This window comes from Corvus cornix, chromosome 1A (genome assembly GCF_000738735.6).
Source record: "Corvus cornix cornix isolate S_Up_H32 chromosome 1A, ASM73873v5, whole genome shotgun sequence".
NCBI classification, from domain to species: Eukaryota; Metazoa; Chordata; class Aves; order Passeriformes; family Corvidae; genus Corvus; species Corvus cornix.
The window spans coordinates 48,761,657-48,787,036 of NC_047057.1; the positions used below are offsets into that span (position 1 = coordinate 48,761,657).

Genomic DNA, 25,380 nt, shown 5'->3' on the forward strand with positions numbered 1-25,380 from the left:
GAGACACCACACTTGCTCCACCAAGGGACTGTCTTTCATCGCAAGCCGTGCAGTTCTGTTCTCCAGGTTATCTGGACAAAGGACTGACACAGCTTCCCGAGGCACCAGGGAGGTTTTATGGCTCTAAAGGACTTTTCAAGCTCACCTCTGCTTAGAAGCAGCTGCTGGGTGGGACGAACAGAGCTAAGAGAAAGAGGGCAGGTGGGAGGTGGTGGTAACATTCGTCTTTATTAGGTAACAGATGCTGAGGAGCCCTGGAACAGGGTTTTCAGACAGCAGATACGTTCCCTGGGGAACCTCCCCATCACCAGTTGCATCTCATATCACAAAGCATCCCTACTCTGAACTCCATGTGGATAAATAGACTTTTCTCACATAATCCATAAAACAATTTCCTCCCAACCACAAACCAAAAAGTTACAGTATATACACACACATATAAAAAAAGTTGTAGGGACAGATGGACAGCAAATTTTTGAACAGTGTAGAAAAAAGAGGGCAAAGATCCCTCGCTCTGGAGGGGGCAGAGACATACCAGCCATGCTAGGACCCTCGGTGGCTCATGCTATTCATTACCTGGGTTTCAGCCCAACAGCCTCTCCCAGCTCCTGGCCCACAGTATTCCCTGCCACCCAGCCCCCAGGGCTCAGACTACCATTAGTGACAGAGTGAAACCTCAGCATCACTGCTTTCCCAAAGCCTTACCTCCCATTTTACTAAAGCACAGAACTTCCCACGTGCTGCATGCAGACCTAGAGAAATGCAAAATAACTCAGAGGTTGCCACAGGCAAGGAGTTTCTGTATTTTAGGAAAAAAACCCCATGACAATGAAAACAGCATGAGAGCCACAGAAGATGAAAAAAGAGGCAATCTACCCCCCAAAACAGGATCACTGATAAGCTAGGGAACTTGGGAATGGGCAATCAAAATGTGTGCAAACTCAAGAGCTGTTCTGCATACTTAGGGTACTTGCTCAAAGCCAAAGCTGGTGCCACTAGAGCATCCCCTACACTGATCAGACACTCTTGAGAACAACCTCTTCCCCTCAAACAATGAGCTCCTCCTCCAACCACCGACTCTGGGAAGCAAGGGACACCCCTGCCAGTAGGACAAGAAGCTCAGGCTACCAGCCACTGCAGCTGGGTGTCCACCAGCTATTCCCCAAATAAAGTGGGGGAGGGAGGTGAACACCTTCTGGTCCCCATGCTTTTGTCCACAGCTACAGACCACAATCACTGGGAACAGGCTTTGCTGGGAGATGGGTTTCTCCTGGTCCCAGTTTCCATCTTCTTGAAGCCAGGCAACTCCAGGACTAGTGTTACCTGTGTTCAATTACTGTAGCACATGAAATGATCCTCCCAAATGCCAAAAGACCCTATGTAAAGAGAAACCACAAGCCCCTATCTTTCTCCTCTCATTTTGAAGGAGCTCATGCCTCTCTGCTGGATACACGTAAAAGCTTCTTGCAAAACAGTCCAAGTTTGCAGGAGTTGGGCAGCACAGGCTTGATTGGGACAGGATGGGTTTGGATGGCTGCCTGTATCTAAATGCTTCGAGCTGCCAACATGGAGAACATGCTGGCTGTACACACTGCTGAAACAGCGATGCCCACTTGGCAAAGGCTGGTTTCCACATATGCACATGTGAGAGGGCAACCACTCTTCACTTCTTTGGAGAAATGCAACAGGGAAAGGCAGAGGGAAAGAGGGCAAACCGTTCCCTCCCTGTCCCAAATCCACCTCCCACTCCTGGAAAGTCATGGGCAATTCAACACCTGCAAGTCAAACTGCTCAGAATAGCCATGGTAACAAAGCTGGGAGACTTGCACCCTGAACCAGTGCCTCCCAAATCCTGCAGGAGCTGTGGAGCAGTTGGAGAAGGTAAGGAGAAACACCTGAAGACAAGTTCTAGGACAGGGAGGTGAGTAAAATAAAAAAACCTGTTTCTAAAAATTGTTTCTGCATCAACAAAAAGGCACCAGAGAAGCATTCACCCTTCATGCCAAGTGCAGGGCACAGCATGTCCACCTCTGCTGCCACCCAGCACCAGATGACCCAGGATGCCAAGGTCTTCTATCAGGCTCTGCTTGTTGCAGGCTGCTACAAACCCACCCCCTGCTGAAAACTGGAGGCAGCTATCACAGGAAAAGACGCATGAAGCAGAAGGGAAGGGAAATCTGCTGCATTGTTCCCCATGTTTTTGTAAAGCCACAAACACTCCTATAAAAAAACCTGTATAAAAACTGTAGAGAAATTTTCTGGGCAGTACTGGCCCCAAGTGATACTCCCAGAGCACCTAGGTAAGTTGGGTCTAGGGGGCTTCAGTTTCCTGACACACAACTCAAGGAAAGCTGGTGCCTTCCCCTTTCTTTTGGGAACAGGCCCCAGCAGCCCCATGGAACAAGGCTTGAACAGATCCTCTGCCCTCCCCAGAGATTTCTTTCTGCAGAGGTGTTTGGAAAGGGAACAAAATACCCCTGAGGACAGACACGGGATGCGCCACTTCTCTGTGGCATGGGCTTGTGGGCTTTTCTCCCAAGCAGGGACAGGTGATTAGTGTCGGGGCAGCACTTCTCAACAGCCCCAGGCATAGTGACAAAAACCACAATTAGACAGATTCCTGCTGCAGTGCCTGAGAACAACCAAGGAGGCTAGTAAAGCTAAACCTGGGGTAAGTTTAGAAAAAAATCAAACCCAAACCCCTCCCTCCCTCTCCCACCCCATCATGATCCCACCAGCACAGCCCTAACCTAGCACTTTTTCTAAGCTCCAGAAGGGAAGTCCAGGCTGACGCTCAACCAGGCTGTCTTTGCACAAAGGGACCCCATGCCAGTGTTAGGAGGCAGCGATGGCCGTGCCCCCACTGAGCTTGACGATCATCTGCTGGCAGTCGTTGCAGGAGCGCTTGTCTCCCACTTTCTCCAGGGTGCGGGCGGCCTCGGCCAGCAGCACTGCTCGCTGGCCCGGCGAGGACAGGAAGGACAGGGGGAGATGGCGACAGGCCAACAGGATGGCTGTGGCTCGCTCCCTTTGGCCCGGCAGTGTGTCCAGTTCACCTATGGGCAAAGAGGAAAGAGAGAAACTCAAAATAGAGCTACCACCTGCATGAGAAAATCCCACCACACGGGCCCTCAACTGCCACCACCAAGCACAGGCTTCTCTGGCTGGCATCCCCTGGCTGAGCGAAGAGCAGGGGGGCACCCTGAAGGCCTTTAGGCTAGCAGAGAGCACTGAGCTAGAGTCAGGTAGGAACTGTCAGTCCTGTCTTCTACAGAGACAGTTCCTTTCAGTTCACTTCCTAGGGCTCATCCCAACATTGGCATGCACATTTGCCAATTCCCTTACATCCTTCATCTTTTGGCTCTTCCCTTTAGAATTCCCAGCTCCTGCCTTTGCACTGACTGCTCCAAACCCCAGACTGCCAAGTTTTGTGCACGTGTAGCTTCATGAAGGAAAATGTTTTCCAGCCTGTTCGCCGACACCTCCAGCCCAGGGCTGGCAGCCCACGTTAGCTGGCTTGTAGAGAACATGGCAGAAGCATTGTTTGAGCCACAGGCTGATGGCAGCTCAATAACAAAACACAGCAGAAGACACTGCAGGTTGTATCTATGCCCCCACACCTTGCCCAAGGGCTGCCCCCTCCCAGCCCCACAGGCCTGGGCCCCAGGACTGACCCTGTTTGCTGCTCTGGGGCGTGCGCCGCCTCAAGCTGTGCTCCAGCAGCTGGTGGGTGCGGGTAGGGCTGGCACCCGCCATCAGGCGCACCGTGGCCTCGTGGAGGAAGACCTGGAAGGGAAGGCAGGATAGAAGATGAGAGGTGGGCTGGCACAGGGACGACGCTGTGGCTGAACTTCCGTCATCCCTCAGCCACCGCATTTCAAGAGCGGAGCACTGACACCTTGACAAAAACAGAGACCCCATTTCCACGCTCCTCCCTCATCTCTCCACCTGTCTCTGGAGAATTTGCAGGTCAGGGCAACCATGAGGAGGGGAAAAAAAAAATTGACACCTAACTGTGAGTGGCCTGGAAAGGGGGAGGATTGAGAGCAGGAAACAAGGTAGGAAAACTGGAGAACAAACTTTGGCGCTGTGGTCCAGACAGGATTCTCAACCTAGGCTGCTAGTGCAGTGCTTTGATAACAGCACCAAACTTTAAAATCCAGAATTTGGACAATACCAGGACAACTCTCGTGTCCAAGTATTAGACTATACTTCCTCTACAGAGGCTTATAACTAGATAACTGAACAGAAGGGGGAAAATGTCCAAAAAAGCATCCAGGGATCTACAGATGCAGAAGGCTTCTGACCCTCCAGCTAATCAGCAGAGCCAGCACGGCTGCAGAAGCTTTCTTCCACACTCCCCAGAGGAACAGACCCAGTCTGAAGCCACCTTCATAGACAGGATGCCATGGTATTTGGCAATACAGATGTGCTGATGGTTTTCTATGCAAAAGCTAAAGTGGGTACTTCCCCACATGCACTGAACTCCTACAGGAGCCTCCCTCATCACCCAGCAACAGAAAGTATGGAAGCCGGTAGTGGAAGACCATCCCACCCCAAGTGTCCAAACCACTCAAGCCCACATACACCCTATGTTTCCAAGGGCAGCAGCTTCCCATAACCCCCAGGAAGGGCTATAGGTAAGCTGGAGGTGGATTGGGCCAGGGAGGTGAGCCATCACCTTGCGGTAGGCGGGTCTGAAGCTGTGGGCCAGCTTGCGCAGGCTGCCGAGGTCGCGCTGGAAGCCCGTCAGCTCGGGGGCCGAGGCGTGGTAGGTCTCACCCAGCGCCTGGCTGGCGTTCGCCTGCTTCTGCCACAGGCTGGTGCGGAGGGAGAGCAGCAAGTCACAGGCCAGCAGCTGGATCATCTGCAAGAGCCAAGGTGCCCAGGCACACACGCTTAGTAACACACAGCATTGGGCACGAAATGAGCTCCATGGCTGCTGGCACGGCCCTTGGGAAGGCAGCCACAGCACCTCCTGCCTACCTGGGGGCTCCCCTGCCCTCCCCGCTGTGTCACCCCCCACAATGCACTGAAGGGAGCAGGCCTTTGCGTTTCGCCCAAGTGGCATCTCTCAACCAAGAGGTCAAGAAAACATGTGCCAAGGGCACATTGCATCAATGTTACATGCCCTTGCCAGCACCTTTCACTGGGATCAATGCTAACAAATTCAAACTGATCCCACGGACACACAGCCTTCTGCAAAGGCTTCCCTGCCCAAACGGTGACGCTAACTAGTGGAAAACAGCAAAGACAGCCTTGCTACCTGCATAGAAAAAAGAGGCAGTCTTGGCACAGCCGACAGCAGCTGCCAAACCCCTTTTCCCCATCTACTGCTGCCCCCTAGCACCGCTCCCGGCTCTGGGAGGGCTCTCTGCCTGTGCTGCTGAACAGAGAGTGCCTCTGTACTGCACTGCAGAAACATTGCACAGTCACTGCCACAACATGCAATGCAACTACAATGCACTACAGCTGCCACCCAGCAACGACGAGAGGGACCAGAACCACGTCCCATATGCCATGGAGGGAAGCTCCAGCTTTATGTAATCCTGGAAAGAAGAGAAACAAGCCCCACACAAACTCAGGAGTAGCACAGCATAGTCACACTTCTGTGTCAGAGGATTCAAACACTCATGAGAGTGGCCTGAAACAGAGCAGGCTCAACTTAGTGACGTCCTGTTTTACAGGTATCACCAACTTGACCTGGAGGAGAGAGATGGATACTTTCCATCTATGCAGGACCAAATTCAAACTGGTCAAAGCACCAGGAAGGGGTGACAGCTACTGGCACAAGAGGAATGAGAGCTGAGACTGTGCCTGGGGAGATGACACCATACTTGTGGCTCTGCTCCCTCATACAGAAGAAACAGAACAATGGCAATGCCCTTTGCAGGATAGGGAAGAAGTCTCCCCTCTACCCCCATGACACACAGAGTGAATGGAGAATGCAGCTACAACAGGGAAGTGACACACCTGCAGCAAGACCAACCTTACAACCAAGACAGACCACGTGTTATCCTGGGCTTATAGTGCTTACATTGTTGAGGACAGTGCTGGATGTGCCACTGCTCATGTTGAGGCTGTTCCACAGGTGACTGCTGGCCCTCTCACAGTGACCCAGGGAGCTCTGCTGTCCATCTGCCTTCCCAGACAGAGAGGCCTGCATGGCTTTACACATGTAGAAGGTGGCTTTCACCAGGGCATTCCTGAAACAGAAAGCAGGCTGCTTTCAAGCAATACCATGTCATGCTGCCACAACATCAGCTTTCACTCTACCACCTTCAAGAGATACCATCATTCCTTAGACAGAAAAAAGACAGCAATTGTTCCTCACCTACACAGACTGCACAGAGGAATGAGAGGAAGCTGACAAAGATTCTTTAGTGCAAAAGAACAGAGATAGTGACACCATCCTTTCCACCACCATGTGAATTTTGCTTGATTTTGGAACGTGGGAGACTGTGCAATTAGAACAAAGCCAAAAGACATCCCAAAAGAAGCAACTACGACCGTGACTTCCAGTCCACAGCTTTACTATCAGTCTGCAAGCCTTGACCTACACATGAACTGCTGAGCACACTGGCACTAGCAGAGCACAAGAGACATGCAGCTCCAGAGCACAGGTAGGTGTGACCCTACAGGACAGCATTAGGGGAAGGAGTCACCCCTGTTTAGAAGGAGCAGGAGGTTGAAAAGTGTATGAGGCCTACGCACTCGGACATCTCCAAGGATTTTGGCATGCGCTCCACTTCTGCAAAATGTGACCTCACAGCTGCATCATCCCCTCTGAGCCAAGCAATTGCCATAGCCACGGCTGCTGACCACCACCGGCACACCACGTCGGGACCTGCAAAACAGAACCATCAGCTGCAGCCCAGGAGAGCACACCCGGCTCCCTCACACTGGGAGAAGAGGACAGGTATCGCGGGCCCTTGCCAGCGCCTTCTGCTGGGATTGATGCTAATGAGCCCAAACTGATCCCACGGGAACTCAGCCATCCATGTGAACGCTGAAATGTGCTGCAAGAACACAAAGGAACTTGGCAGCATGCAAACACTCTACATCTGACTGCAGGCAGAGTTTTGGATGGCATATTTGTATCTTGTCAATGAGAACTTACCCTACCAACTTGTCTAGAAACTGTTGACTTCCTTCCTGTCAATGATCTCCACTCACCCCCCCAAAATAACAACTCCACTCATACATACACTCGTGATTGGCACTAATCACCATCAAGACAGTCCATCAGGTTCCCTATATAATTTCCTTCATTATTTAACATCCCCTCAAAAACTTCCCAAAGCCTACTTAGGGCCAAAAGACTTATGCTCTGCTACTCTAACCTGCCTTTCAATTCCATGACAATATTGACCTAAACACAGACTTCTCTTTAAAAAAAATAATTATTTAGTTTTCCTTTTATGTTTGCTCTATACATTTTAGGTACAGCACAGTTAGCCTGTGTCTAAAGCTCCACCAGCATCCCAGTGAGCTGCCAGGTGCTGTCTGTACCAACACCGAGCAAAACAAATAGTCCAGCAGCCTGCTACCAACCCAGCCCAGATGAGCCCATGGCTCAGAGGGATTCTGCAGCCCTTGTTGTCCCACTAGATATACACCAAGGGACCAAAACAAGCACCTCCCCATATATGCCCAGAGCAGAGGCTGCAGGTCTCTGGAGATTGAGGAATATATCTCACAGCTACTGTGAAAGTGGGGGCCACCCAGTTCAATAGGTAATTAAGTGGAAAAAAACCCTTCCTGTACTTCAACTGTAATGCTGCTATGTTTGTTTATATGCTCCACCCTTCCTCTTGCTTTGCATTGCCAGGAGCAAGCTCTCAGGTGAGGGCACAGGGTTCAGATTGGAAATAAAATGTTGCCCAACAATACAAATAGCAGCAATCCCAGCTGGGCACTCAGCATTACAACACAGAGCCAAATTTACAAGCCTTCTTAATCACTCTCTTCCAGTCTGAGCGGTGGTACCACACTGGCATGCAATCAGGCCTCACTCCAAGGACTGGATTTATCCTTGACTGGAGTTTGAGAGGTGGTAGGGAGCGGGAATTTGTATTAGCAGTAGATCCTGCGGCTGAAAGAGCTTCAGGTCTGCCAGACTTACCCAGGGCAGACTTGAGTAGAGAATTGCTGGCAAAAGGTGGGGCTCCACTTCCCATCGAGTCCAAGAATGAGTTGAGCAATTTCAGGTACTCCATGGCACCCGAGAATTCACTGAAACAAGAAGCAAGGCAGACCTTTGCTATGCTGTCAAACAGAAGATACCAAGGCACTACTCGTTCACAAGTCATCTTTAAACAGTGCTGACCCATTAAGCCCACAGAGAGTTCAAGCTCTTCAAGTAACACAACACTGCTGGACTGAAGAGACCACCCCAAGAGTAAAGTGCAGAGCGATGCTCCAGAAGGAGCAGCCTCACATCTCCCCTTTCATGACCACCAGCACAGAACTAGATTTAACCTCAAGTCTCACCTCAAACACAGACATATGTTACAAGTTGTTTACAGGCTCCTTTTCAATCACTGCCTCCAAAAGAGGCTGAACTACACTTCTCTGATTATTTGCATATATGCAAATACATATGAATGGAAGTGATAGCATGTTCACAGCACTGGTCAGAGAAAATAGCATATGCAGCAATGACCTAATTTACTGGAACATGCTACAGATGAAGATCTTGAGCTCCCACCCCTAGAAGGGGACAAAAAAGTTTGCTATTTTACTAAAGCTAGTCCTTCCCATGAGGAAACAGGACTCCCACTAGTATAGTGACAATCCACCTCCCTTATTTAAATCCTGCTACCTTCTCTCATCAACAGAAGCATCTGATCACAAGCAATTAAACCAAACTGCTGCTCCTTCTCTGCTAGGAAACAGACATGAGATTAGAAAAAAACCCAAAGCTAAGGGTACAGTATTTTCCTTACACAGGTAGGGAAACTGGGTTATCTTCCTATCTGAGGCTTTTACCCACACTTTCTGCAGACAGGATCCTTATAGAGCTTACCATATATGTATGTAACATTTGCCTGGCACCAGAAAATCTGGAGATCAGCTAGAAACAGTGCTGAATTACTAGCAAAGGCTGGGGTTCTGCTTCCTGTGGAGTCCAGGAGAAAGCTGGACATGGTTCAGTACAAAAAGGTACTGTTTTCCACCTATTTTCCCCTTTCATTTGGTCGAAGAGCTTAGAGACAATGACAATTTCATCCAACATCATCTTTCCTCCTCTTGCCAGACGTCTGTTTGATTCTTTACTGCCGGTAAATGTTGCACTGCAGTCAGAAGAACACTCATGCACAAAGCAGCAAGCTGCTGGGTTCACTCTCTGACATGCCAGACCTTCACACTCTGAAAGCCCTGGACATACGTCCCAGTCTATAGCAGAGGTAGGTGCATGCTAATTTTAGTGCTCCTGAACATTAAATTTTATCTCAGCAGCGAAAGTGCCTTCCATTCAGTTGAGGAATCAACCAGTATTACCCCAGCTAACACCAGAAATCCCCACCACACCCAGGTTCACCTTTGACTTAAGAGGTTTTATACAAAGAGGCAGAGCTTGCTCTGCTAATAAACTGTGGTGGTCAGACTAACATAGTCATTCCAAGCCTTTAACAAGGACTAACCACTCAGTTTGCCCCACAGCACTCAGTCAGTGGTTACAAGCTCTGCCTCAGAGTCTGCTGCTGTGGCCAGCAGTGCCCAGTGGGACACACATACTCACCACGACTCCTCCTCCTCTTGTCCCGCTACGTCTTTCCTAGTCTGAGGCTTCACAAGTGAATCCACCGCTCGCTCTAGCAGGTTCTCACAGAATGCCTGATGGACTTGTGCAATGGGATCCGCTAGAGGAGAAGGATAAACAAAACCATTTAACTTGCATATCCTTGTAGAAACCTCCCAAGACACCCAGAAAGAAGAATTAAAATGTAGGAAAGAGCATGAGGAAGAATAGTAGAAGGAAGATCTTGAGGAACTAATGCAATGATTTATAAAGACTAAGTTTTTAGGTCTTTTTCATCCTTTTAATCCACTTATAAAGCTGCAGCCTTTGGCCAAAGATCCCTCTGGCACTTCAGCCTCTCAGCAAAACAGTGAGGACACTGCTCTGCAGAGGATAAACCTTAGTCACCCCAAAGTCACTCCCCAGACACTCAGGGCCACCTCTGGGCTGTGTTCGAGCAGATAAAGCGATGAGCAGTATGACACAGCGCAGGATACAAAGGGAGGCAAGCCAGACCCTGCAGGCTGAGGAGACACCTCAGCTCCTCATGCCCTCTCACCCATCAGAACCACAAGCAGGTTGGGCAGAAAAGAACAAGCTCTCAGACATGACACCCACTTTTGTCCTAGACAAGACCGGAGAGACTGCCAGGCTCAAAGTGCTGGGATGCCACACACATCTCACCAGGATTCCTTTGCGTGCAGTACAGGCTCTCCTTCGCAGCAGACTTCACTGTCCAGCTTCGCTCCACAAAAAACTTCTGTCCCAGGGGATGGCACAGCCAACGCAACGAGTCAGGAATGGCACTTCGCTCTGAGCTGCACAGGCTTTGAGCCTGACTTAGAAAGTAGCTCTGGTGAAAGGAGAGGACAAGATTGAGAACAGTATCTAGGGAAAGAGCAGCACCACCAAGGACAAAGGTCGTATCATGATTACAGCTCGTATCATAATTGCAGGTCATATTATAATTGTAGTGCTAGCAGCTGCCCTCTCCAAGATACAGCAGTGCCAGCTTCCAGGCTTTCCTAGATCTCTGCTTCAGGGTGTGATCGGGGAAGATAAGACAACTCACCGCTAGGAAGCCAAGCTTGCCTCCACAGCGGGTTTTCAAGCCAACTGCAGCCGTCAGGTGGATTTCTGCCATTGTGCTGGGTGGGATTTTTTCTTCTGCACACTCGGCCAGATTCACAGCACACAATGCCATGTGCAAGCCTGAGTAAGCTGAGCTGGAGGGAAGTTTACCTGTACCAGGAGGAGAAGGAAAAGTGTTAATTTTTAATCAGTAGTACCAGCTACTAAATACTACCATAATTTGCAGGGCTTCTTTCCTAAAGAAACAACGAAAACCTGTTGACATGAGAAGCTTACACTGCAGTTGTTTCAGCTGTTCTTACAGAGTTCTTTTATTACATGAACCTGTTGTGTTTTAATACGTGGTCCCAGAATTTGTCAGGCTAATTTCTAACACAGCCCTCCCAGAGGAGAGAGGCTGTAGTGCTCTCCCTGTATGTTCCAGGGTCAGCTCCGAGTCTCCTCATTTGGGAAAACCAGACAGCAGATCTGCCACCTCTGCTCCCACCTGTTATGTGGAGCTGATGGAGCTTGTGATACGCTAGGGCCGCATCCCGAGCGCTGGTCTTGGCCTCATCCTCGAATCCTGCAGTGGCCTCCCTAGCCCGCCACTGATGAGAAGTCCTCTTCAGCAACCACCGCACCAGCGCCAGCTTCTGCAGGCTGTAGCGGATCACGTTCCAGGACAGGCTGCAGGCCAAGTCCAGGCGGGAAGCTGGCAGTGCTCGTCCGAGTACCGACAGGCAAGTCTGCAGGTTTGACGCAGCTGCAGCAAAATCACCCTGCAAATAACACAATGAAAGGTTCAGCAACAAAAATCACTATCAGACACACTTTGGGACCTCCTTGGCACTGAGAAGACGAACTCACTTGCAAGTCTGGACAAGATCTTTGGCAGAGGAACATCAACACAGAAACTGAAAACATAACAGCAGTTTACACTGGCTTGAAATCTGGCCCTACACATATTTTCCACACGTGGTTCTGATCCTGCACTGCCTGTAAGATACAGCAGCACTAAGTGAAAAGAGCTCCCTGCCTTATCAAACACCATGGAAATTTCAGGGTCCCCATATCAAAAGCCAAATGCTTCCTCAGCAATAAAGAGGACTTCCAAGAGGCTGGAGGACAGCAGACGGACAGACAGAGCAGAGGCCAGATTCTGGACAAAACCCAAGATGTTGCTGCCAAAAATTGATACAAGATGCAGTAGCTAGGAACAAGGACAGAAGTTAGGAGCCTCTTCCACTGCTTCCATGCCTCACTAACTTAGGCTGAGGAGGACAGCAATCTGCTCAGAACAATCTGCTGGCAACAGCTTCTCTGAAATCAGACAGGATGACCCACTCAAGGAATACCATGCTCTTGCAAGTGCCAAGCCACTGCCTCATTGGGAAACATTTACCCACAATCCCACCTAAAAGATGCATTTGATGCAAAATGCCAAGTCAACTTTACCCGTGCCAAATCCAGGTCCGCTTGCTTGCGGTGCCTCCAGAAGGTGACCGAGGACCTCGAGTGCAGCCGGGTCACCGGCTCTCCATGCACAAGGAGCTTTATGAACACGCTCAGTACAATCACTCCATTCACAAGCCACAGGATTAGGGTGGGCATCATCCAACCGAACCAACCAGCTGCATCTACAATGGATATCCCAAAAGGGAAAGTTAAATTTTAACCTGGACACCAAAAGCTTGGCAACATGATGAGCACAGACCCCGAAGGATGTCTGGCTATGCATGCCACATGTTTAATCAGCTTTTGCAAAGACTGCAGTTCAATCAGGAAACACATATACCAACACCTCTTTATCCAAACTCAACCCTCAACATTCCCAACTAAATGATTATTTTTACAAGACTGATGTATAAAAAAAATGAATCAGCACTTCATTTTCCAGGAGTTGTCTTCTGATTTTTCTGTAAAACACACCCACAGGTACTCAATACTCCAGTACCATTTTCTGATCTTAGTTAAATTTACAAAGCAACACTGAGGAACCATACTTACCAGTCAGGGAAACAACAGCATGCCTACAGCATCCCCTACCCTCTCCTAAGCTGTATTTTTAACTATGAATTTTATGGAATGAGTGTATCAACAAGCCAGTTGCAAGACTCCATAGCAATGGTGTAGTAATACTTTATTATTAAGTCACAAAAATCAGTTACCTTAAAAACAAATACAAAGTGTGAACACGCCTCAAAGTTTGGTAAAGACAGGAGGACGCCCCTTATCCTGAACTACTTTTCAAGGGTCTACGCCAAAAGCCCAGGCTGCTGGGCTACAAATCAGTGCTGCCTCAACCTCAGCACTCTGAGCCATGGCTGGTTTTATGCAAGAAGAACACTGGATGTGAACTAGAGCCATGTCCAAGCTGGCTCCCCTTCCACGCCCTGCCCTGCATTACTGCCCCTCCCCACCCACTAAACAAAGGTCATACAACTCCCTGAACACACAAACCCATCCTACTGAACCACACCGAGCGTCCACCTCGTGACCGGCAGCCGTCGCAGCTGCAGGTGGCTTTTAGGGAGACCACGTAAGGCTGGACACCTTCCATGGCCCAAACCATCCTAGTTCTTTACCTGACTCAATTGTCAGCACGTTCCTGCCAGAGCCATGGCGCACCAGGCTGTCGGACTCGGGGGTTCCTCGAGCATCCAGGAGGGATGTCAGGGGATTGAAGGAGAGGCAAAGGAATGTGAGAGCACAGAGGAGTATTCGAGAGCGATCCACCATACCAAGTGCCACAGGAGGAGAGTCGGGCTCATCTTTAACCTTCAGGGGAATAGGAATGGAGAGAAAAAGGAAAAAAAACCCAATGCTTACCATTCTGGAGCACAAAAAATGTTTATGCCAAGAAAGGGGTAGGGAAGAAGGAGAAACAGAACATGTATAAATTTGCTTTTGAGCTCTAGATGAGCAAGAACTCCAGTAAAGCTTTTCCTAGCTTAGTAAGATAAGGCTGAAATATTTGAATGCCTTCAACTTCCTTCTGTGTCCAGTCATTTCAGGTGTTAACTGTATTCCTGGGTTAGGCTAGGATTAACCTTTGCTGCCCTTACTCTTTTGAGGATCTCCCACAATACCCACTTCTGTGATATCCACAAAACAAACCCGTAAGCCAAAGACAGCTAACAGCTTTTTGTTACTCTGATTACTTATGGTCTCATTAACCACAACTGATGTCATCATCCATTTCCAAGTTCTCCTGCTTTACTCCCTGGACATACATATCCTGGAAAGCCATGGGCTCCTTGGGTCATGAACATGCACTGTAAGTCCACAGAGACTGTACAGGGGCTGAAGGATAAGCACAGTTCTTTCAGCAGCTAAGGTACGGCTCAGGTAATACAGCTCAGGAAATAGTCTCAATAATTTAAAGAAAGGTAAGACACACACATGCACCTTCCTCATCCTTACAAAGGCTCTCTAAGCCCTCCAGACCTGCTTGCCAGATGTCTGCTGGTTCCACTCTTGAGACTAAGAATTTAAATTCTGGCTCTTACATATTCTGAAGGAGATACCTTGAATTAGGCAATTAAAGTCACACATACCTTTGCATCATCAAGGAGCGGGCTTCCTGGCTCTGAATCAATGGAATAGGGGGAGAAGCCAGCCTGGGATCCTGAATCAGAAGCTGGAGGAGACATCAGCAGCACGTTCTGGTTGAAGTCATCTATCTTCAGATCCACATCATTGTCAACCAGACTGCTCAGGTCAATGCCCTTCAACAGCTCTGCAAAAATCAGAGTGCATTATGTACGTCTTTCTCCACCCTGACTCCTGACAGTAGCTCTCAGATTGGCTCTGTCATTGGAGTAAGACTGGTCACTGTTGACAGAACCTCTGTCAAAGATAAGAAATGGCAAGATACATCCTACATTCATGCTGACTGCCTCCCCTCTGCTGCAGAGCCTCCACAACTTACTGTTTTTTTGGTTAGCCAGCTTCAGAACCATGTTCTCCTGCCTCAGCTTATGGTTAGCCTGCTGCAGGTATTTAATATAGTCAATGGCTTTTCTCAGGACTCCAGACTTGTGCATCTGTAAGGAATTAAAATGTACAAAAAGTGGTTTATATTAAGAGTATCAAAGGGTGATCCCTGTTTTTAGGAATACCACAACCCTTTGTATCAGGTGGTGACAGAAAAGGGTATAAAGGACCTCTCAGCAGCTGCAAAGGAACCAATAGCAGGGCATGCTCTGTGGGCAAGGTATCAGACAAAGATCACAAGGACTGAGGCCTCTCAAAGACCTTATAAAAACAGTACAATGGAAACAGATTAACATCCAAATTACAATGGAGTTCACACTTAAGTTTCAGCCAGAAATAGTCCTTTGAAAGTACCATAGTTTGTAAATGAAGTGGATCAGTTCTGGGATAGAACAAGCTGCTGTCTGATCACCACTTAATTCTGAGATAAGTAGTTCCCTCCTTGCCTCATTCGCCTGGCCATCTCCATGCAAATCCTTGCTTCCAGCAGCAGTGGGCAAGTTTATCTTCCAAACATAAGCCAAAAGTACTATGAAGCCACTGCACATTACCGATGTTTTCAAAAAGTAAGCTTCCACTTCCAGCAATAGGAGGTGACTTCACTAGTGCACTTATTTGTGCAGCAGCCACAGAAGGTATCAAGAATACTACTGCCTGCTCCACCAGCATGAGGTAAAGCGAGTAGGAACAAAGCCTGAATATGTGGTGCAAGAAAGCTTCCAATATTTGAGCATGCAAGAGTTTTTACAGCTCAATAGCTAAAGGAAATAAATTGGTAAGCTCTGTAAACCCTCATCCTTACTGCAGTCCCATGGAAAAGGAAACTTAATTGAAGCAAGATCTGGTTTGGCAGAGTTATGAAAACATCCACTTGGATATTCTACCTAGAGAGCCTATTTTAAGTTAGACCTAATGTAAGAATGAATGCATAAGGCATAGCTTATTTTCAAGAAGCAGTACCAATAGCATAGTAAAAGTAATATTTTACAGATGACCCTTCCTGAATACGATTATCAAGCACAAGTGATTCTCACCAGTCTTAGCCCAATACACATGTGCATGCTACTAACAGCTACGTGTACCCAAATGTTTCATTTGGTAGCGCAATGAGCACCTGAAAACAAAGTATTTATGGCACCCCATTTGCATTTATTCCCCATCTTTACCTTGGCATCTGTCCCCATGACAAGGTCCTTCAGCTCAATGATTTTGTCATTTATGGACGACCGGTAGCGCTTTTCAATGATGTTATGAGTTGTTCTCCTCTCTCCTTCTTTAGGTGGTTCAGGTTGCTTGACACCCCCAGGAACTTGTTTGATAGGCACCTTTTCTTGTCCCACCATCACAGGCATAGTGGTCAAAATGGTCCCATTGCTCCCAACGAGGGTCTACAAAGACCACACGTAACAAGTATCAAGAGCTATCAGCCAATTTAGGTAAGGTTTATGATGGCAAAAAGAAAAAGGAGTAAATAAAAGAATCAGGAAAAGTTGGTACAGCTCAGGAAAGATGTGAGATGCCAAATTCCTTCCATCTTTCTTAGCTGGCACAAGCATTGGCACAGCAACACAGGAAAATCTGTCACTCTGGCTCCCACACTGGTCACTGTGGAATAAGAACATCTCTTGTTCTCCAAGCACATCAACACTTCTGCCAACACTACGCTCTGTTCATCCACTTAAATAGAGAAAGGGACTGAGGCTCCTCCTTGTTCCTACAATCCTTACACTCCAAGTGTCCAAATCCACCTTTTCTTTGGACAAATAGTCATCAAAACAGCAACAGCCCACACTACTTCCAACTAGTAATGACAATGCTAGAAAGGATCCAACTATGAAAAAACAACCTTTGGCCTGAGGAATGCAGTTGATTTGAAATTGATTAAATGAAGAAAAAAAAAATCCATAAGCTATAAAAACGCCTTAATATGAGGAACTAAGACTAATGAGTGATATACAGCAGTGTGAAAAGCTCAAACTTGGACATCTAGATGTAGGACAGACCATCTACAGCAAACTAAAGCAGTATGTACTCAGAGATAAAATATGATGAATCCCATCAGAACAGTCGCACAGAGGGGCTCCTAGGACACTTGTAGTGAAAGAAAGTTTAGACTGCTTAATCCAGCAAAGCAGGATTTAGAAAGGCACCTGTGTTCTCTGAAGTACACCAAGGATCAGGGAAGCAAGTAGCTATGGAGAGTAAGAGTTATTTCAGTCAAAAGACAAACATAATAATAACTAGCCTAGAGCAACTAGCTATGAGCAATTACAGGAACAATTTTCACTCTGAAATAGCCTTCTAACTGGGATACCAGAAATTAATTTAGTTTCACTTCAAGATGGAACTTGACAAATAAGTGAATTTAAGTCTTATACCTTTCCTTGGCTAATATCCACCAAATTTCAATGTGTTCAAACATCCCTCAGATAGACACAATCTCTTAAGCCTCAAGTTGTGTGAAAACATCATCTAAAAGCAAGCAGGTTAATTGAAGATTTTAGCCTGGCTGCTAATAAGCATCTAAGAAGCATACCATGCTATTGCAAAAGAAGTCAAAATTTAGGTCCACACTTGCAAATTTATCTCCCCAAGTAAATATGTGTACAGAGATATCTGTTCAGAACATACAATATCATAATAAATGTTTCTTTGGGGGCATAAGTTTCTAAGAGTTGATTAGAAGTGGAGGCCATGAAGCACAACTGCCACCTCCAATGATTATAACAAATCCTCACTGCAAATGCCATCCAAAAAGCAGCTTAATCAGTTGTCACATTCAATATACTACTATTAGACACTACTAAAGGGGCAAAAGGAAGTTCCACAGCTACTCTGAGTCAGTTAGCTTTCAGTTTCAAGTTAAAAACTGGACTGAGTTTTTAGGTCATATTCCTCTCCTTGTAATACCAGAAAAAGGTAAACAGAAATGTGCCCTTGGTCTTTGCTTACTGGCCATGGGAGGCTGCCAAATAGTACAATCTGTGTGTTTAGCCTTGACAGAAATGGAGTATTATTCACCCTGGATGTGTGTAGAACAGCCCTCAAAACCCCTTCTTGTCTGCACTGCTGCAGAATACTAAAGCTCAGATCTCTTCTTTGCACTAATAGGAGAGAACATCAGTGAGGAGAGGGATAGAAGGACATCCATAGGGTACCTGCAGAGCTGTGGTCTGAATGGGAGCAGTGAGTGCTGTCAGCGCTGGGTTCTGTACTGCAGCCATAACAGGATTGCCATCTGTTTTCAGGGTTGTCAAGACCAGGGAATCCGTTTTTATGATCTGAGGTTGGACGAGAACCTAGGTTGAAAGGAGTTAGAGGTGAAGAGGAGAGCAGGCACATATTTCCCTGATGATCTCAGGAGCCAGAGGTAAGCACTGACAGAGTTGTAATAGCTTTACAACTCAGTGGATGGCAAAAGAGCAGGGTGAGTATTTCTTTCACTTGCACCCTGCATCACCTGAATGCTTTCCATTGGCCCAAATGCAAACTCTAAGCAGGAGACAATTTGAACAGCACTGGAGGGAGTGGAGCAGAGGAGCCACCATGACAGTGGTTTTCAAATCAGTCACCAGAAGCAAACAAGTAGGTAAAAACACAAAAGAGCTGATGGAAAAGCTGCTTTCTCCTCTCCAATTACACCTATAATTAGCTCTCTACATTAATTGTCTGAGTGTTCAGTCTAACACAGCTAGGACAGTCTGCTTTGGCAAACACCCATGGTAGCTTCTCCCTGAAATGTCACTGAAAAGATCTGTACCTTTAACATCAAGCAGACCAAAATCCACTGTAAGTTATTTTGCTCTTATTTCTTTCCAATACCTTGTTGACCCTCTGAGAACACCAGAGATGGCATAGTACAACTGAACCACAGCAACTCTGTCACACTGAGTCTCATAGACAAACGTTTTTATTTAATACAAAGATGCACAAGAGTGGGAAAAAAAAAATCACATGGTACTGTAACAGTAAAAATATTAAAAAAAACATGACAGAAGAATTGGAAGAACACATTCCAGTATCGACCAGTCCTTATAAGATGTGATAGAGGTGATGGACTTGCAAAAATGTAGGCAAAAGTCAAAGAGAGCCTGTTCTAGTAAAGTTTCCAACTGGGTTTGGTAGCACCAAGTTAAAAAAATTATTTTAGACTACATTTAATTACCATTTCGGTGAAAACGGTTGCTGAGCATTGCTCAGAAGTCACATCACATCTCACAACAGGGCCTCTCATACATGACCAGCATGAAGTAAAATGCTTCTGGGACACAGGCTGGCTAGAAGTACCTCTCAGGTTTGAAAACGTTTGTGCAAAAGCAATCCTAGCCAGGATCACCCGCCCTACAGCTTCACCACTTCTCCCCTGGCAAGTCAGGAGACCAGACCCACGAAAGCACTTTCTTGTTCTGCTGGATCCCTGCATCATTCCGCACTTTTACTTACGGGAACTTGCTGGACCTGTGGTGCAGCAACAGTCTGGACCGTGGCTGGCGTTAAGGTCTGGATGGTGCCGTTGGCAGCCTGCGTCAGCACTCGCTGGGCCTGCACGGTCTGCACCTGCTGCTGGATCGTAACCGGCTGAACTTGGGAGGATGTCACCAGGCTCTGGACTTGAGGCTGGAGAACTGAAGAGCAGAAGAGATGTCAGAAATGGTCGAGAGATGCAGGTCTCCCTCCTGGAGCCCGGAAATGCATCACTCCTTCCCAGAGCTTCTTAGTAGGCAGCATTCATCTAACACATCCCACATGTTGGGAACCTTCCAGCTGCTTTGGTGCCTTCTGCAAGAGGACACTGCACTTAGAATAGCAGCTTTCCAGGAAGAACAGAGGATCAGCTAAGAGAAAATAAAGCCAAAACCCTTTAGACTGATAGAACAGGACTCACTATTTCAGTGGCATTATGCAGGACATCCAACCTGCATTTTCCCACTCCCCCTGGTCTTGGTGGACCATAGGATCCTGTCTGTCACGTAAAGAATCAACACCTACTAAAGAGGATCAAGTCATTCAGCATTCACAAAGGAAGATCCCATCACCACTAAATATCCCTACAGGTGTCTCTGCTCAGTGCAAGTACTGAGCTCCAAAGTTCAGTAGATGAAATGTGCCTTCATTCCAGACTGCCATGTCGGACAGACTGGATCCGCCCAGTGCACCCATCAGTGGGAGAACAGGGTTGCCAACAACAATCTTTCAAGACATACTTTTCTCAAGCCTCCCAAGAGCCATAGGGCAGAAGGCCAGGCCAGAGGAGAAGAGCAAGACAACAATTATGGTAAAAGGTCACACAAAACCACTAAAGATCTCATTTACAACAATTTCTCATGCTCCCCAACTCCAAATCCAGGCAGGTAGGAGAAGGGACACCCCACACGCAGCATCACAAGAAAAGGATCACCAGCCTGTCATGGCTGAGGATGCACTTGGAGTTTGAACACTGATGCCACTTACTGGAAGTGCACCAGGCACATCCACAGCCTGAGCACCCTGAAATCTCGAGTGCACCAGGCACACCTGTAGCCTGAGCAGCGCAAGCACTACCTTGGAAACTTGTGGCCGCGTTCTGGTAGATGACCGGCTGCTGGATAATCCTGGTCTGGGGAGCAGAGCTGAACGTCGGCGTGATCATGACGGCCTGCTGCTGGAGCTGAGGCTGCAGTGAGGGCCGCGGCTGCAGGACAGGGGCTGAGCGTGGAGGGGCTGGAGGCGTCGTCTGCGCTGCTTTGACCGGCAGGCTCTGGAGCTGGGGGGATGCAGGGGGTGGCGGGAAGGTTTGGAGCTGCACCTGGCTGTAGGGCCGCTGCAACTGCGGCTCCAGGGTCCCACTGCTGCTGCCACTGCCGCTGCCACCCTGGAAGGTGCTGCACAAGGGATCCGAGAACAGATCTGGAAAGTCTCCTGCCTGGTTACTGACAAACTGCAGCATCTCTGTAAAACAGAGGAAAATTACTTCAACACTATTTCATCGCCTGCATACTTTGACACCCGCCACTTACATCAGGACTGGAATTACGGCGTGTGTGCACAGAAGGGAGCGCTGGGTCCTTCAAAACCTTCAGAGAACACATCACACCAGTTCAACACCTCCAGAGTGAGACCAAGAGGTGGCCAGCAGCACAGCACTGCTGCTGCTGTTCAGGGCAAAAAGTAAGACCCTCCTACACTTTTCCAGGCAACAAGATCCAAGCACAGACTAGAACTTAAAGCAATCTCCAATACATACCTAAAGTATTAGTCTTGCTCCATCACTCCTTCAGTCTAACCCTTGCAGAAGGAAGAAACTAAGCACCTCCCAATTCCAGTACTAACCATTCTCCCATCCAACTTTGTGGGAGCTTTCAAGCCCCCTATCTGTACTGTGCCCCACTGAGTATCTGGAAAATGAAGAGACAAGATTAAGAATTCATCTTAGCTTTTTGTTACTTACAAACATAACAAATTTTGGGGAAAAACCACAGAAGGAAACACCACTTTATAAAACTGTACCAGAAGAAATCTATGCATGTGTTTAAAACATCAGAATAACTTTTTCTGCTGGTTTTCTGCCTGCAGTCACTGCACAACAGGTTCTCTCCATCCCACCTTCTCCAGGATTTTATCAGCCCACATCAAGTGGCTCCTATTGCAACACTATAGGCCTTCTCCCAAGAGGGGAACATTTCACAACCAAGAGATCATTGCTCCTAAGAAGAGCTTCCTCTTCCCTCAATCTAATCCAATGTAATCCAATTAGGCACCTTAAGACACCTGAATACTTCCCCTGATCTGTGTACAGGCAGTGGCATGAGGAGTCAGACATTCTTCCCCGCCCCAGGATCTGCCCATGCTGTACTGGCTCTTCCATGGTTTTCTGAAAGTGCTATTTATTTTCTTCTGGAAATAGGAAAAGAGGGGACCCACAAACCTAAGAGAACTTATAACGAAATAATAAATATGGGTTTAGGAAGCAAAAAATAGATTTCTGATTTATAGGAAAAAAAATGGCAAAGGGCTCCTTACACTAGGACCTTTCTCATTCACAAACCCCAAAGGATGTTGCTGCTGTCATTTATGAAGCAGGTTTGAAGCAGTGAACTTTTGACAAGAAGTTTCCATGGATTATGTCCCAGCAATAAGAGGGCTATTAATTTGCTCAGCTCTCTGAAATGCCACCCACACATTATCCAATTAATTTGTCTGACACTCCTTTGTCTGAAACAGAGCAAAGGGATGAATCCTCCTCCAAGCCTCTTGCTCCCTCAACACACATTTCAACATATTTCTGTGATACTACTACTCTTCCCTTCCAATAGCAATCCCTCCACACCCTGACACACATTTAAACACTGGCTGTGACCACTGCTCTCAAGAACTAGAGTCTATTGGAGGGAGAAGCCTGGGAGGAGATGTTCATCCACCTCCTGACCTGTTCATAACCTGACACTAAGTGGAGACGCACAGTTCCCCCAGCATGAGGCAGCAGCCACCCTTGGGGATCAGCTGGACCAAACCCTTGTCTCCACTTTTCACTAGAGGAATGAAAGATTTTTTTTTTAATGCATTGCCTTAGTTGGTTTTCACAAAACACTAGCAGAGCAAGGAGGGTTGTTTCAAGATCAACATCTAGATGGGTATTAAACAGCTCTCCACATTCCAACTGACTGCAGCTAAGACCATCCCAAATAACCCTGAACACGATAAAATTAATAATCCAAACTATTTCCCAAACTCTTTGTTTGATAGCATTGCTATTTCATTATCAGACAGAACAACTGCAAGTAGAGAATAAACATAAATCAGATGAGATTTGCTCTGGAAGAGTAAATTCCAGCATAAGAACAAAATTTCAAGCGTGTTTTAAAGAATGTTGTGTTCAGTGCAGTAGATTTAATATAAAAAAAACTACTCCTGCTCTCACAAGTTAAATCACATCTTTAAGACAGACTTAACTCTGACTAAATGCAACAAGTCTAAAGTTTAATTTTGAAGAATTAAGACTGCCAGGGGATCAAACCCACCTTTTTTTAAGGGCCCAAGAGCTTTCCTAATAACAACACACAAAAAATTAAAAGCAAAAGAAACAGCCAACACCCAAAATATAAATCTCTGCCTTTTAAAACACCTTCACCTACCCAGAAATCAGAGTGTCTACACTCACTGTGAGAAACCTCAGGTGCTTCTGGAGGACCAGCCTATCAGTGATAAACCCAGTGTCACCAGAGCACCTGCACCCTCTGTGCTGGAGAGGTCTCAGGCCCTAAAGCAGAGTGACATTACGGCAGAAAAAAAATCCCGGCCCAACCCAAGGCTAAAAAACGTCAACAAGGTATTACAAAACCAAAACTGAGCCCACCAAGGGCTTCTGTTGCTTTCATCATCCCAATACCTGGCAGAAAGGCAAGGGCTGGGCTTCAGCTGCCTCTCCCAGGTGGTGGCTCAGCTCTCCAGCACAGAGGCTGCTCTTCCTCACACTCCTGGAGATGCTCTGAGAAACACAAAGCAGTGAACAGCCCAGCCTCAGCAGAAACAACCTCTCTGTCCTGAACCCTGATGTGCTTTGGCCTCCAACTGACTCAAACCTCATGCTCCGATGTTTCCCAGCAGCGCCTTGCCAGCAGGAAGATGCCCATGGCTGGTGGAGGAGCTTGTGCCAGGGCAGGAGGCAGAGCCTTTGGGCTCAGCACTGGGGCCCCCTGGCCACCCTTGCGCCCTGTCTGGAAGTATGAACCCAGTGAGCACTGACATCCCTGAGAACATCCACCACAAAAAATCAAAATCCACGCAACAGGTAATGAGGAGCCCCTCAGTCTGACTGGGAGAGGAACACCCATGAGACGACTTAAAAACCAAATGAAAGTCCTTGCAAAATTTCAAACCCTGAGATTAATCCATGCTGGAGCACAAAAAAAAGCAGGATTGTCATACATCTTCCCCCTGCCTTCTCCAGGAAAATCCACCCCTGGAGCTGGGGAGGAAAGTGAAGCTCGTTTTCCTAAGTTACTCATCGATCTGAATCACACCTCCCAGGGCACACCTCAGTTTGGAGCCATCGCTGGGTTCATCAATTCGTCTCAGTTTCCGTGTGGAACCTGAGAACTCATTACGTGGTGCTTAAACAACAGAGAACAGCACCTTCAATGGGCACTATCAAACTTTATGAGCAATAACTAAGCCAAATGCACTCTCACAGGGTACATTCTTCTTTTATGACAAAAGAAAAAAAAGGAGTATAAATTTGGCCCCAAGCTACATGGCAAATCAGTGTCAATTAGAAATCTAAAAGTACTGGTATAATTTTATCTCCCAGCTGCTAAACAAGGATATTTTGGACACCCCCAAAACTGAGCTCTTTTTGGGATTACAGCCTGCAGAGCAGTGACCTAAGGCAGGAGCTCATCTCCACCAGCCTACAGCACGGACCACACCGAGAAACGTCATTTTAAATGGGGTTTTCAGGAGCTGCTTCGTGTCGCCAAAAATATACATAAAATAGGCGTCACACGCAGGCGCTTCATTTTGCTGCACTTCGGTGGAAAACAGGGGTTTTCTCACAGATCTCAGCTGTGCCAGCGATGCAGTAAAGTTTTAGGATGACACGGAAAACGGGAAATTTAAGCAGTTAGAGCTGTTTCGATGCAGGATGGCTTAGAGGCTCGGCCTCCCACAGGCACTAGTGGCGGCACAGCTTCAGCCATCGTTCAGCACCTACTTTAAGGGAGCCACGAGGGAACGCGAGGGAAACGTGGGCAGTGTGGCTTGCCCCGCGAGTCTGCGGCAGGAGCAGGGGGACACGGTCATCACTTTCCCCGACCCCGTCCCAGGCCGGCCACCAGTGGGAGGGTGGGCTCGGCGGCTCGGACCCCCACATCCCCACCGCCTTCCTACGGCTACGGCCTCGACTCCAGGCGTGGGGCAGCCCCACGAAAGTCGCTCAGAAGCGCTCCCCTAGCAGGGGAGACACGCGTGGCCGCTCGCTAGGCAAGCGCTGCCCGGAGGGACGTGCTCCGTCCCCCGCCTGTACGCAGCCGGGACTGGGGATCCCCGCTCCCCCCCCCCCGCGCCCGTGGAAGCCCGTACCGCGTGGGAAGCGCGCCCACCCTGCGCTCCCACTCCGCACTCGGGGAACACTCCAGAATCACGATCCAAGGACCACCCACCCACGCCTCCTACCCCAGCAGCCGCGGGCCTGCGCGGGGAGACCCGAGCGCTCCCCCCACCACGCGTGAGGAGCCCACGCGCGCCGCCTCCACCCTACCGCCCCGCTCCTTCCCGCGGCGCCCACCGTCGATGTCGCCCAGGGTGAGCTCGTCGCCCAGCTCGGTCAGGGTCTCCATGCTCTCGGCGGCCAGCTCGCCGCCCTCCATCACGCAGGGCCCGCCGCCGACCCGGGCGCTCAAGCGGACGCCGCTGCCGCTGCCGGCGGGCGCCGCCGACCCCGCGCCATCTTGGGCCGGCCCGCGGCCCCGCCCCCGCGGCCCCGGCGCGCGCGCCCCCCGCGGTTTGTTGTCAATGGGACCAGGTCGCCCCCGGCCAATCGGCGGCCGCGGCGGCGCGTGGTGTGATGGCGCGTCAGCGATCAGCAGCTG

The 25,380-nt window shown here is 48.4% G+C and overlaps 1 protein-coding gene across 3 annotated transcripts; it reads right to left on the minus strand.

Moving 5' to 3' along the window:
- Window positions 1-202: 202 nt before the first annotated feature.
- SREBF2 (sterol regulatory element binding transcription factor 2) lies at window positions 203-25,247 on the minus strand. Of its 3 annotated transcripts, none has more exons than XM_039571555.1 (19): window positions 25,050-25,242; window positions 20,357-20,743; window positions 19,259-19,440; window positions 17,974-18,114; window positions 15,982-16,203; window positions 14,751-14,865; window positions 14,377-14,558; window positions 13,405-13,597; window positions 12,275-12,456; window positions 11,325-11,598; window positions 10,818-10,987; window positions 10,430-10,598; window positions 9,746-9,866; window positions 8,126-8,235; window positions 6,715-6,847; window positions 6,038-6,206; window positions 4,682-4,867; window positions 3,675-3,786; window positions 203-3,056 (listed from the first exon to the last, which is right to left on the minus strand). In XM_039571555.1, the coding sequence occupies exons 1-19, from the start codon at window positions 25,156-25,158 to the stop codon at window positions 2,836-2,838; spliced, it is 3,378 nt and encodes a 1,125-aa protein (XP_039427489.1). In that variant the 5' UTR covers window positions 25,159-25,242; the 3' UTR covers window positions 203-2,835. The 3 variants fall into 3 exon arrangements, with proteins under 3 accessions (XP_039427489.1, XP_039427490.1, XP_039427491.1); XM_039571556.1 differs by having other exon boundaries at window positions 2,836-3,056; window positions 25,077-25,247; XM_039571557.1 differs by lacking the exon at window positions 25,050-25,242 and adding an exon at window positions 21,125-21,217 and having other exon boundaries at window positions 2,836-3,056.
- Window positions 25,248-25,380: the final 133 nt, after the last annotated feature.

Coding starts and splice junctions, on each gene's coding strand:
- SREBF2 (XM_039571555.1), bottom strand. CDS start 25,158: ATGGAGGGCGGCGAGCTGGCCGCCGAGAGCATGGAGACCCTGACCGAG. Junction 14,866..15,981: donor TCATGGGGACAGATGCCAAG/GTAAAGATGGGG, acceptor AATTCCTTACAG/ATGCACAAGTCTGGAGTCCT. Junction 4,868..6,037: donor CCAGCACTGTCCTCAACAAT/GTAAGCACTATA, acceptor TGGCTCTTGCAG/ATGATCCAGCTGCTGGCCTG.